The sequence below is a fragment of the Coloeus monedula genome (assembly GCF_965178545.1).
Source record: "Coloeus monedula genome assembly, chromosome: 13".
In the NCBI taxonomy this organism is placed as follows: domain Eukaryota; kingdom Metazoa; phylum Chordata; class Aves; order Passeriformes; family Corvidae; genus Coloeus; species Coloeus monedula.
Window position 1 is genome coordinate 4,578,138 of NC_138793.1, and position 13,002 is coordinate 4,591,139.

The 13,002-nt window shown below is 39.8% G+C and overlaps 1 protein-coding gene across 2 annotated transcripts in view; it reads right to left on the minus strand.

Moving 5' to 3' along the window:
- Positions 1-13,002, minus strand: part of ADAMTS18 (ADAM metallopeptidase with thrombospondin type 1 motif 18) — a gene marked incomplete at both ends in the record, with an annotated part of 75,059 nt that overhangs the window by 39,745 nt on the left and 22,312 nt on the right. For both annotated transcript variants that reach the window (XM_082290317.1, XM_082290316.1), the window contains 5 exons: positions 882-987; positions 1,509-1,668; positions 2,511-2,594; positions 3,329-3,528; positions 7,154-7,436. In XM_082290317.1, the coding sequence (XP_082146443.1) occupies positions 882-987; positions 1,509-1,668; positions 2,511-2,594; positions 3,329-3,528; positions 7,154-7,436 (833 nt within the window). The remainder of the gene's footprint in view (positions 1-881; positions 988-1,508; positions 1,669-2,510; positions 2,595-3,328; positions 3,529-7,153; positions 7,437-13,002) is intronic.

Sequence of the window (13,002 nt, forward strand, 5' to 3'; positions counted from 1 at the left end):
TTGACCAATCAGCAGAATACAGTACCACTGCTTTCCAAAGGTCTTCTGTGCATTAATGTTGCTGAAAAATCAAGACCTTTGAACTAACCCGTGATGTCAGGTTTGTACCACACAGAGAAACTGTGCTTCTCTACTGCCAGTGGTGAGACCGACTCCAGCTTGAACTGTGCTAAAATTGGAAATCAAAACTATCCACAAAGTTGTGGAAAAGTAATTCAAAATGACTGGGGAAAAAAAACAGCAGAACAAAACCTGATCATCATCTTTAGCTTTAATTCAACAAATTGAAGAATAGCTGAAGCTCCACAAAAGATTACTCCTGATTTTGTATGAGAGACACCAGGTTCTAAGAAAATGACAGTCTTTCTACAATAGAAATCAAATGGAAATCCAACGGATATAAATACAGAAAGGCAGAAACCAGCACAAAGGTGGGTTTTTACCCAAATCACACACTAAACATGTAGAGAGAACAAAGGACAGGCTGAATGTTTCCTATGAAACTCTGGGTCTTCTGGGAAAAGGAGACCTCCAAGAGACTCAGAGAGATCCCCTCTCCACTGAAGCTGCAGAAACCTGCAGTGCCCCCTCTCTTTTTGAAGCAACCATATGGATACCAGCAGTAATTTTCCTTCCAGAATGTGGGAGCAGTGTGGGAAGCTCAAACGCATGAAAGAGGACTTGTCAGCTCTGAGCCCTGCAGAACACCACTGGTGACCAGTATTCAGCTGGATGCAACCCTGCTCACCACCAATCTCTGGGCTTCCAAATGATTTATATTTAGAATGAGCCAATCCAAATGATCTATATTTAACTGACTTATATTAAATAGGCTATGTTTCCATTCACTTACATATTTGTTTATAGAAGAAGAAACTTACTTGTGTCCAGATTCATGAGCAATTGTAAAAGCCAGTCCAAGGCCTGTATCTTCATTAATGGTGCAACTGCGGTACTTGCTGCACATGCCACTGATAGGTGCAAATCCTGAAGGAAGGAAGCAGTAAAATAGCTTGTTCCTCTACAGAATTCCAAATACATGTATCATCTGCACTGCTCCTAATAAGCCAGTTTATTTTGGCACAGGGAGACGCTTGTCTACTTCATCAGGTTTATCATGGAGGAATTACAGCAGACTTTTATTTGACAATAAAGGGACTCCTATATAAAAAGTATAAATCAAACCTAACCTCTCCAACTACACTTTATTTGTAAAGATTATTCTCCCCCCCAACCCACCCCCCATGCCTTTCCTGCTCTCAAATTAGGGAGGAATCCCATTCAAAAAAGCAAGCAGTCACAAAAATAAAAAACAAAATAAGAGTGGCTCAGAAATATTCTCAAAATCAAAAATATTCCTTGAAGAGGCGACAATTCAAAAATACTACTGTACTGTCTTCTTCAAGGAGAATAAGAGCATGTGCAAAAATGAACTCCTTTATTTGAAACCAATTCTGCTCCTGCTGTGGACACCCCCCCGTTTCTCAGCCTGTGTTTTGGTGTCATACCTAAAGTATCACAGGGCTCGTTCTTCCAAGAGCAGATGTCAAAGCCTGTCAGAAGGATGGCATGGTCGTGGCGCTTCCCGTTCTTCCCAACCAGGGCCGACTGCCACTGACAGAAGCTGTTCAGGGACTGGTCAGCGTGGTGGTTGATTAACAACCCACTCTGCAGGGAGTGCACAGACACACAGACAAGGTGCTTCCATCAGGATGTGAGAAAGGAGATTGAAAAAGTATGAATTGCTAAGAGGGGAAAGGGAATTAATATTTCATATTTGTTCTACATCAATTTATGTATTCCCATGTTGACTGTCTGTGGTGGTTGAGTCAGCTGATGAGTGAATCTCTTACAACTGTAAAATAAAACTGGGCCTCTCCCCAGACACACAGATATTTCCAAAGGTGGTGGCTGGAATTACAGTGTACAAATATTTTTGATTCCTGAGAATGCTGAACACCAAGCCATATTCAATATTGTGATTAAAATGTATAGTGATTTCTGGGGAGGAAAAGTAGATCAACCCATTATGGATTTCTTTTCAGCAAAAGAGGTTTTGTCTTCTTTTGTCTCAGCACCCCTGACACAAGAATTGGCTCCACTCCCACCTTTTGTTACATGCTTTCTTTAGTTTGGGACTTCTCCTTACCACTTCTGATTATCACACCCCGGAAAGCTCAGTTCAAAATTTTTCTGTTTATTTAAATACTTATTAAGTAGATTCCTTATTCCAGACATTTCTCCTCAAGGAAACACTGGAAAATGTTCAGTTTTATCTTACTGGAAGCATTTCAGTGTTTCTAAAGAATATTTATATGAAATGAAGAATTTAGAATCAAAACCCAAGAAGCACTGAAAAGCAGAAAGCGTCATTTTGGAGATTGGCAGTTTTAATCTTCTTCTCATACTCTGTCTTAAGAAACCTCCCTGTACATAACACGGGACACCCAATGCTCCCAATGAACAGCAGCAAATGAAGTAGCTCAGACAAAAATTCTGACACAACTTACAGGCTCTTGTTCCAAAAGAAGCAGGCTCACAACAATAATGTTTATATCACTTCCAATCGTTCCATCTTTAAACAGACTAGAGACCTGCAACGATTATTGGAGAGGAAATGTCACCTACATGCGGAATCCCTTTTTAATAGATTAAACATATGCCCTGAGCTATTGCCTTGGACTTCAATTTTCAGTACTAACTAATGGAGTTATACACCTTGGAGGATTAATCCAAAAGAGCTCAAACCAGAAGAATTATGTCCCAAACTACACTTAGTCAAAAACTTGAAAATCTTCTATTGACTTCAGTGGCCTTTGATCTGTGCTTGTCTCCTGGATCAAGTGTAATTAAGGCCAAAATTCAAGCTCAAGTTTTTCAGTACAAAAGTAAAGAGCAAGACAACACAGGAAAACCTGTATCTGGTCAAATTATATCAATTTTATGGGAATAAATTTGTGCTTTCTCAAATAAATGTTTGTTTCTAGGAGACATGAGATGAAACAGACTAAGCTTCACGATACTAAATGAAAGTTTCAATTTCAGAGTACCTGCCTTTTTTGTACTACACAGGAAGTATTGTAAAATTTTAACACTTTAATTTTTTTTTTTTTTTTTTCCACTCCACGGTACTGTTGCCAGAGCTGTGATAATCTAAAGATGTACATTTAAAGGCTTTTTGACCTAAGTAATACATTAGATGAGGGCTGAAGAAAGGCTTGCATAGGGTGCCTCTGCTATTTTTAGTATCACTTTTTGTCTAATGAAGGATCCTACTCTGACACAATATTCCCCAGAGAAAAGACACTTCAGTGACACCACACCTTACCATGTTCATGACTGTTAAGATGTATGTTGTTACATTTTCCTTGCCATGTTTCTCCAACATTTTTTTATCTGCCACAACAAGGGTTTCAACATTTAGACTTCCATTTTTCTGAATTTTAGCAGATGATCTTTTGAACCTCACAGAAGTCCCATACTCATCTGAGCGAATGTAGGTCTCTTCTGTGGGTGGCTTGGGTGCATCTAAAAGGAAATAAAACTGTTTTGGAAAGAGTTCAGATCACCCATGAACAGTTTCATCAGAAAATGAAGTATCACAGGTTTAAAGCCTTAGATTATTTTTATAGCATGTGATTTAATACTTCTGGCTAAGTTCTCCTATATTTATTAAAAAATACCTGATTCATTCCTGAGGGAAGGACGGCTACAGGGAGAGAAGGAAATGGGAGAACCACATTCGTACGCAATAAGCAGTTTAAAATAAGGAACTAATCTAACAAAATGGTAGCATCTGTGCAAAAAAATACAACAGAATTTTTAACAGAGTATCTGCATTTTTCCTGTCCTTTTGATAACTTCCTGAGGTGTTTGGCATGTGCTACTTACATAGCAGCTGGCAAAAAAGTCCTTTCCACAACAGATGTCCATGGTCAGAACAGAAATCAGATACCCACCACAAGTAAATTCCTGCCAGCCTGATAAGTGGGACTGACATCAGCCTTCCATGCCAAACTGCCACTGAGATTATTCCTGCTGTGATGGATGCCAAGGGAATGTATTTATTGAGTATAGAGAAAAGCTGGGCAACACCAAGGAGGGCTTGACAACAATGATGCATATCCCAATTCCAGGGTGCATTTTCTCTCTTTGCTGGTGCAGCACAGGTAGTGGCATAGCTGGAGAATGATCTCTACTCCAGTTCTTCAGGGAACCAGAGAAAGGGAAAAGAAATCCATCTCCCACATCCTACAGTGCTCCTGCTATCCACAGCTTCTTCTGCATAAACCTACACTGCCTTTGCATCAAGAATTAACTCACAGGCCACTCTAACAAACTCTTTGGATAGCAATGGGATTTTTTTTGACATGGCATGTAACAACACAAGTGAGGGAGCCTCAGGTAGTGATCCTGCCTGTGCCTCATCAGAAAGTCACTCCAAAGAGCTATCTATAACAGACCCTTACTTGCTTCCATGCCAAACCGGGAAATCAAGAACACCACAGAATGCACAACAGTGGTCTGCTTTCAGGAACTCAGCACTCTGAAGAGCATTAAACATACAAAGGACCATGTTACGGTCATTTTCAAATGTATCACTCATTATACACAACCGTCCTTTACAAGCTCAAAGAACTTTTCTTTTCTGGAAGCACACCGAGACACAAGGACAGGCCTCACCCAAGAGGGAAGTGCTCAGTTCAAGGCACATCAGTGCCCAGGTACTATTTCGAAGGCGATACAACTTCAGTGCACACATATATCCATGAGCAGAGGAGTTTTGCTCTTGAATTTACTTCACTGCTAGTCATAAAACCTTAGCAGCAGTTTCATGCATGTTTTACTAACTATAGTCCAGTTAGTTCTCATGATCTAAAAGCATTTGGGTTGTGACAAAGAGTTTGGAAGATGATTAACTGGCTTTTCTAGTGCCTACAAACTACTTGCACATGAAATTTTAAAAGAGTGGGGCAAGCTGTTTTTATGACAAAGTGGCAATGTGCTCTTCCCTCTTACTGCTCAGCAAGTTTAATTTCATTCTTTAGGTTAGGATAAATTAACCTTGACTAGGCAGGGTTAACAGCAGAGCACCGCCTTTTGTCAGCCTGAATTCTCCATCCCTTTGTTCATTCAAGCTGGAACTTTCTATTCCAGGTGACCAGACTGGATTTTGCTGCAAACTTCAAACGGGTGTGACTCCAGATCTCAGAATAAAACCAGGAAAATAATGTAAAAACTTAAAAAAAAAAAAAGGCAAGAAGAAAAAAGTACCAAATACTCATAGAAAAAGTGTTCCCTTTACTGGAGTAATTTCTTCTGCATCCTGTATTTTCCTCTACTCAATTAAACAATGACAAGTGATTTTATTTGTATTTCATTCAGTGAACACAAGATCAATTTGTTCTATAAATTAACCAAGGCTGGGTCTGGAAATAAGTTGTTATTTTTTAGAACTCCTTCCTTTCTCTCAGAAGGATACAGGTATGAGCTGCATGAAGTGAAAGACCACAGGATGTGAAAAGAAAGTTTTGTGGATAAGGTATTTAAATGCCATCTTGCTGAATAGGATCCTAAGAGTGTGTCTGACATCGAGTTCCTGAACAGTGATGGGTAGATCACTATAGCTAAACTCATCACAATTGGATGCTAATTGCATGTTCTTCATTTCGCATAAACTTCAGCTTGAATATGCAACTAAGAGCTCAGAGTTGTAAGTGACATTACTGAATAAATGGATTTACATGTAGAATTACAAAAGCAAGAAAAATGTTAAAGAAAAATTCCGTTTTTCAATTTGGTCCCCAGAAGCAATGGTTACTTCTGACCTCTCCTGTGTCTGAGTCCCATTTATAAGACAGGAATAACAATAATATCTCCTCACATCCCAGGAGGTCATGCAAATACAGTGTTCAAAATGCTCTCCATTATAGGGATAAGCACTGTATAAAAGCTCAAGAGGACATGAATAATTCTGAATTTGTACAAGCAGTCACAGCAGGAACAGTAAATAAGGCACAAACTCACAGTGGACAAAATGGGCCAGTGTAGAACGGAGGAGATAACCGAGCACCATCACCCCTGCTCTGCAGCAGGAAAACCAGACAGGAGGGAAAGGGAGGATGTAATGAGGCAGTTTTGGGCTGCATTAGAAGGCAAATGCTTACAGGTTGAATCACAGGCTATTGTATCTGGAATTTGAGGGTTGGCTTTTAAACCTGGGGGAAGGATTTTTGAATTTTTAACAAGCCATTTGTTTTCAGGCCGCAGTCTCAGCCAGCCACCTTTCCCACTAACTCCTTTCTCATTCCTTCCCTTCTATTTATTTTCTCTTTCTTCCTTACACACCTTTGGAAAAGGAAGCTGCTCATTTTCTCAGAATTTCAGTAGGAAGTTGGAAGAATGTAAGTGGACTGAGGCACTGTTTCCAACATTGTTTGCAGTCCTGGAGACCCTCATTAAGAAACTCAGCTCAGAAGCTGATCAGCTTTCAAAAAGACTCAACTGAATGCTAAAAGTACAGATATAGGGTCCAAGGGAGTTCTAAAATGTTCTGCAATTCAAGGACCTAATGAAGGATTCAGAATGGATCTTGGCAGGTAATATATTTCAATATATTTTTTAAGACATGGCTCCAAAATCTTATTTAAACAATTTACATGGGTGGTTCTTTTTGAAGATCTCAGTTGCTGAAAATTTCATTATCAAATGGTGAGTTCTGAAAGACTTTCTCTCCATCCTCTCAGAAATTAATGATTTTGAAGCTTTTATTCTCCATCTTCAAGCCTAATTAATTTTTTATCCCCAGTCTAACAGAGAGAAGTTCAGGAACTTGGCATCCATCACTGTGCAGAACTGCTTACTGAAAACTATGTCAAAGTAAAAAAAAAAAAATTCACCATTGGGATCTTTTAATCTAGGCAAAGTACAAGAAAACTAAACAGTGATTCTGATGGCTTAATAAAGGATGATTCTGTGAACTTGGAGGAAAACTCAAGCTCCTCATGTATGTTTCACGTTAGGAATATATAATTTAGAGTTATTACGTCTCCATCCCAAAGGGATGTGAAGAGATGTGAAGCCCACCTCGGGACCACCACACAGCCTGAAACAGCCACTACCTCAAGAAAGGAGAGAAAGTTTCCTTACATACATTTCTTGCGACGTCCACAAAAATGCTGCTTTTGAAACCTTCCGTGGTGGTAACCGCTCGCTTGTGCGTGAAACTTGTGGGAAGTGTGCATTCTGTCATGGCCAAAAGGGGAGGATTTGGGATGGGGCTCTACTGGGTACCGGTGCACCTTCCCCTCGGCAGTCCGCTTGTACAGCACGTGCGGGTGGTGGCCGGCGGGGGACGTGAAGTTGTGCTCCTGTGCCAGCTGCTGAGGTAACGGAGAGATCAGGAACTCGATCTGCCGTGTCCTTATCAAACCTGACTAAAAAAAGAAACAGCACCACAAATTAGAGAGGAGGCTGTCATGGCTCACAGATGGAACGTGCCAGCTCCCCAAGCAACCTTCCTGCAAAGCCCAAACTGACTGCAGTGTGCACCTCCACACTGGTTAGCTACTCAAGTTATTATTACTTGACTTATAGATCAAGTTATATATCAAGTTATTATTATTCAAGTTACAATCTGGATATTCTTCCCATTTACATATGCATCGTTTCACTTTGGACATGACCAGGTTTCACACTTGGAAAAACACAAACAGGAATGTTGTGGGACAGGCAGCACAGCACCATCACACAGTAGCATGGATAGTTTCATATGCAATATTAACCCATTCTTCACAGTACAGGTTTGTTTGTGTACAGGATATACATAAAAAGGAAATGCTTTTGGAAAACACAACTTCTCATAAGTGCACACATTATAAAAGAAAATATTTGAATTAAGGCCCACAGCTTTTTCAGACCAAGGTATTAGCAAACAGGAATCCCAGACTTAAGGTCACTCTAAGTAGACAATGACATGACAGGTCAGCAGCACAAAGCTGAAGCATCTGAACATTTAAGCACCATCATTCAGTAATCAACTCCCCACACTTTAATCATAATTTAAACACAATGTAAAATTTATACCTTCCTACAAGGGAAATCACTAAAGGCAAATATCTGATTGTTTTCCTTCTTGGATCCCTGAAAGACAGAAGTACGGGAAAACTACACTGTAGTTTTCACATAGTATCTGTGCATAAAACTGCACATGTGATGAAGTGTTTCCAGGATCAGGGCCAGGGAAATGTGGGTGGCACTGAGGAAGTATTTCCATGCAGCTCATTAATCAGTTATGATTTTATTTCATTTCTTGGTTTTGTAAAACATGTTGTAATAAACACCCCTTTTTACCAAGTCAAAAACCAAGAAAAAGTTTCGTCAGGTAATTCTATTACATTATACACGTAATACTAGATACAGATTTTTGGTTTGGATCAGTGAGGCTCTACCATGTGCCAACACCCTCCTGCCAAAACTGACATCCCACGAGGACTACATATCTCTTAGGCTTCAGAAAAATATGTGCAGACAAACAAATGTCAATTGCAAACCATCTTGCCCCACATCTCCAGTCCTCCAAGACCATGATTCCACCTCCTTCCTCAAAAAAGGCTTTGAAAATGCAGACATGACACATGTATCACCCCTTCCCTTCTGAAATGGATGTTCTTCTTTAGCACAACCTCCCAGGGCCGGAATGCCATGGGTGTCACAAAGAGAGCAGCTTGAATGCCTGATGTAAGCATTTTATTTTTTTAAGGATCTGTGGAATTTTCTGCGCCTTAAGAACTGTTTCCCGTAAGGAAAACTCAACACAAAATGAAAAGCAAGTGAAAATTGAAAGTTACATATGAATCTTCACAGCTTTAACTGTTTACTAAACTAATGCTTAAATTGATTTTAAGTCTATTCCAGCTGGAAAGATTTATCAAAGATCTGCAGGTCCTCCACAGTCTACAGTCATCCACTGTGCTCTTTTCATGGAAATTCTCTTCTGCTGATCCAAACCAAAGGCAGCTTTGCAGTACTCCCCAATATAAGCACCTTTCACAGGGGCCCAATAACAGTGCCCATAAAATAACACTGTGATCTCAATTTTGGCAACAGAAGAGATTCCACATTATGAACTGAGTCTAATTGCCCTCTGAATAATAACAATAAAAAAACAAACAAATGACAGTCTGATCAACAATTTGCCCATTCTCCTCTCTTTAACATGAATTCATAATTACGTATCTTAGCCTGTATCTAAACATTCTAAAATAAGGTTAAAATTGCCTCCATCAATAAAAGACAGGTCTTCAATAATTGACAGGAATTTAACTCGCCTGCTCACTGCAATAAGTTGGCAGGTTTCAAATGTCAGATCACATTTGATCATGACAAAGTACTTTCCTGTAGGGAAGATGACTAATATTTTAATCCTTATGATGTATGTCATCACACAATTTACAAGTGGTTCTGAGAGGCAATCTTTATCTAGAATGCACTGATAATTGGGCACTGCTAAGCAATTTTTTTTTCAGCTGGAAAACAGAAATGTAGTGAATCTGGTTCTTATTTCCCCCTTTTAAAGGTTTCCACATCTGAAATTATTCCTGTAGGATTCATTTTGTAAATGATTCAGACCATATGGAAAAAAAGGGGGTTCCACATTTTCCTGTAAGAAACTGTCCCTGATGTACATGAAGTCTCAGCCCCAAACATCATTTCTATATTTAACCTTATAAGGGTGGATTGAAAATTCATGGTGGGGGGGAAGAAGTGACTGAATTCTGGGCCCTGCATGTATTTTACTGCACCTTTACAGGGGCTGTAGCTGAGTGCCTCACAAAGGTAGTCACTTTTTTTCCAACAGAAAAGACCCTAAATCTCCAATAAGACCTTTTTCCTTTGGGTCTTACATCAGACTCATCCTCCAAGTTGAAAAAATGCCATGTGAATGAAAGATATCAAAAAGAAGATAACATCCAGTTTTATGAAGTTGTCAAGAAGAAAGGGGAAGTGCCACAGAGCAGTCTGGACACTCATTCAATCACACACCATTTTCCATTTCTTCCAGGTATGGGATGGTTTCAAGGCTTCATATTGAAATCATCGCTTTGGGAATTCCAAAGCAATGCAGAGAATGCTGACCTGGCTTCAGACAGAGCTGCAGTCCCCTGGAGCACTGCAAAGGGGGCAATGGGACAACAACTGCCAGGTACTTTTCCTGCAGGTTCTTAAATTGTAGCATTGGGTAAAGCAGAGTGGTCTCTGGCTCCACTGTGCTGGCTGGCAAACATGCCAGCTGAGAAATGCCACAGCACAGAGGCAGGAAACTGGCACAGAATCATCTTTTCTAGTTTTGCAGCGTGAAGGAATTCCAGTTTCTTGAAGGCCAGATTTTGGCTACTGTGTACTCCTGGGTGTCCTGGGAATTTTTTCTACAAGTAGATGAAACATCTCCATAGCTGAGTTAGATTCTACATATTCATCCAGCTCAAATACTTCAGAACAAACACTGTCAAAACTGTCATGGAAATTTATGCACTGGGTTTCCTACTTTCAGCATAGCTTTACGTATTACATGTGATTTTCCCTGAATCAAGGATGACTTTCCATTAACCTTGATGGGTTTTAGACACAATGCAGAGAGGGTCAGATAGGTCAAAATCCCACTTTTATTTCGGATTCTCTGCAATTATAACACCATGAGAGGAAGCAGAATGACAAAATCTTAACATTCTTGTAAGTCTAGACAACACAGCAGGAAAAAGGCCAAGGACTCCTGTCTATTCCTTCTGTATCCCACTGTGGCTATCACTAATAATAGCAATAATTGTGAGAATATGGTGGGAAGGAACACCCAAGAGATTGCTCAGTAGGAATTTGCTGTTTTCTTCTTCCCTCACAACACGTATTTGCTATCCTTCTGGAAGGGATACTCCATGCCATTGGAAAGAAAATGGAAAGATATAGGATGACCCATGTGGTTAGCAAATAATTCTGAATCAATAATTTAGAGCAAATTGCAGCTTGTTTGCAGAAAAATTGAGAAGAAATAAAAAGGCAGCATTCCTCCCCCTCTTGTTATTTGTTATGGAATATTTGTTTAGCTCTGGGCTAAAGGAATGTTCAGATCCAATACACCTCTGTGAAATCCCTCAGTATCTGCGTGTAATCACCAAGGTAAGGCACTTGTTCTGTTTTCTTGGTGTGTTCCAAAAGGAAGAAGAATCACAAAATGAGATTTGGATAAGGGCAATGATTACATGGTATTGGCTTCAAGATTTTATTAATTGAACATAGACTATAAATTGAAAAATAAGGAGAATTTTCTTAAACCACTGAAAAAGATCATCTTAACTATACAATAGATCTTCCACTGATTTTCAACCCACATGGAAGACTTTTGAGAGTCACACACTAACATATCTGTTCCTAACAGGTCTCACTGGCTTCTTACTGGAACAGCAGAGGCTGCTCCCATTTGCTCCCGTGTTCTCAGACTCAGAGCAAAGCCTTTGGCAGCTTACCAGCCTGTAAATCTAATTCAGTTTGGGGTTTCAGCATCTCCAGAAAAAACAGACCCTCCATAAAAAACAGAGCAGTGACAGTGAGTGAAGGATTTGCAGAACTTCTATTTCTCTCCCATAATTTAGCGAAGCTGAGTGCTGAGAGAGCAGACAAATCCTCAGTCCAGACTAGAAGGGCCCTGTGGCCGTGGGTTCTCTGTTTGCATACAAGACGCTTTCATTACATGCTAATTAAACTGAAGGCAACAGCTTTATGCATATTAAAGCTAGAAGAGTTCCAGAAACTAGATGCAAATAATGAGGTAAGAAGCCTAGCAAAATGAAACTGAGAATTAAAACAGATGAATAATTGAACTGCAGTGTCTCTGCTAAACATTACTTAATACTGACTGATGTAAAGTTAAATTACAGTTTGCACAAGAACAAGAGTATCTCAACTAAATGAAGTACTAAAAAGTATGCACATATTTCCTAAGGAATACTACTTATATCCAGAATGCCTTTTTCAGTGCTAGGAGCATATACATAAAATAAGGTGTTAAAAACCCACTGTGTCTTAACTAAAACAATGGCCAAAGAAATAACTGAAATCTACCCCATTATGTGGGTGTGAGTGTGCTCAAGATGAAAAATCACTAAAAAGGAAGAGTTAAATGTCATTTCACACCCATTTATAGTTCCAAATATTCATGAAAAATTTTAAGAGACTTGACAAAAAGCCAACTGAAATTGGCATAAAGCTTTCCACAGACTTCAGTGGACATCAGTCCAAGACTTCTGTTATTTCCCAAATGTCCAGCTCCTAAAAAAACCCGAATCATTGATCCAAACACACCCTAACAAGAGTTACAGAACGTAAAGTACAGAGATGAAGTACGGTTTTTAGTTCTACTTAAAACACATAAAAATGTAAACTAAGAACTTCCCTGAAAAACAAAGAATAAGGAGACAGATGACCTATGAACTATGGTTCCTGGTTATTTAAAATCATCTGAGGCCAAAGATTCCTAGAAATCTAGTATGCACATCACAGTGTTGTTGAGACTATCTCATGTTACAGCATATTGGAGTCTTTTCTAATTCACTTTGCAGGGAAAACTCATGAAATTACCTTACCTACAGTTCATTTTCATCCAACTCTTATTTCCTGGCCTGATGCTCTGCTAAGTGCCTGGCGCTTTGCCAGCACAAAGGAAACACAGAAGACCCCGCTCTGCCACCAAAGCTTTCCCTTGCTGGAGCAGAGCCTGCCCTCACTCAGTGTCCCACCTGCGGGTTCTGTCTGCCAGCCCGCTTCCACATGGAACCAGGGGCAGCTTGGAAGCCAAAGGAAGGTATGATAGAGGTGCAGAGAACACAAAGCTGTTCACACAGCTTACAGATGCCTGACAACGGCCAGAAGCTGCCTTTTGGCCCAGACTGGCCTCTGGAATTGGGCAAATGTCAATTTTTAAACACCAATGTCTGCTAGAAGGAAAGCAAG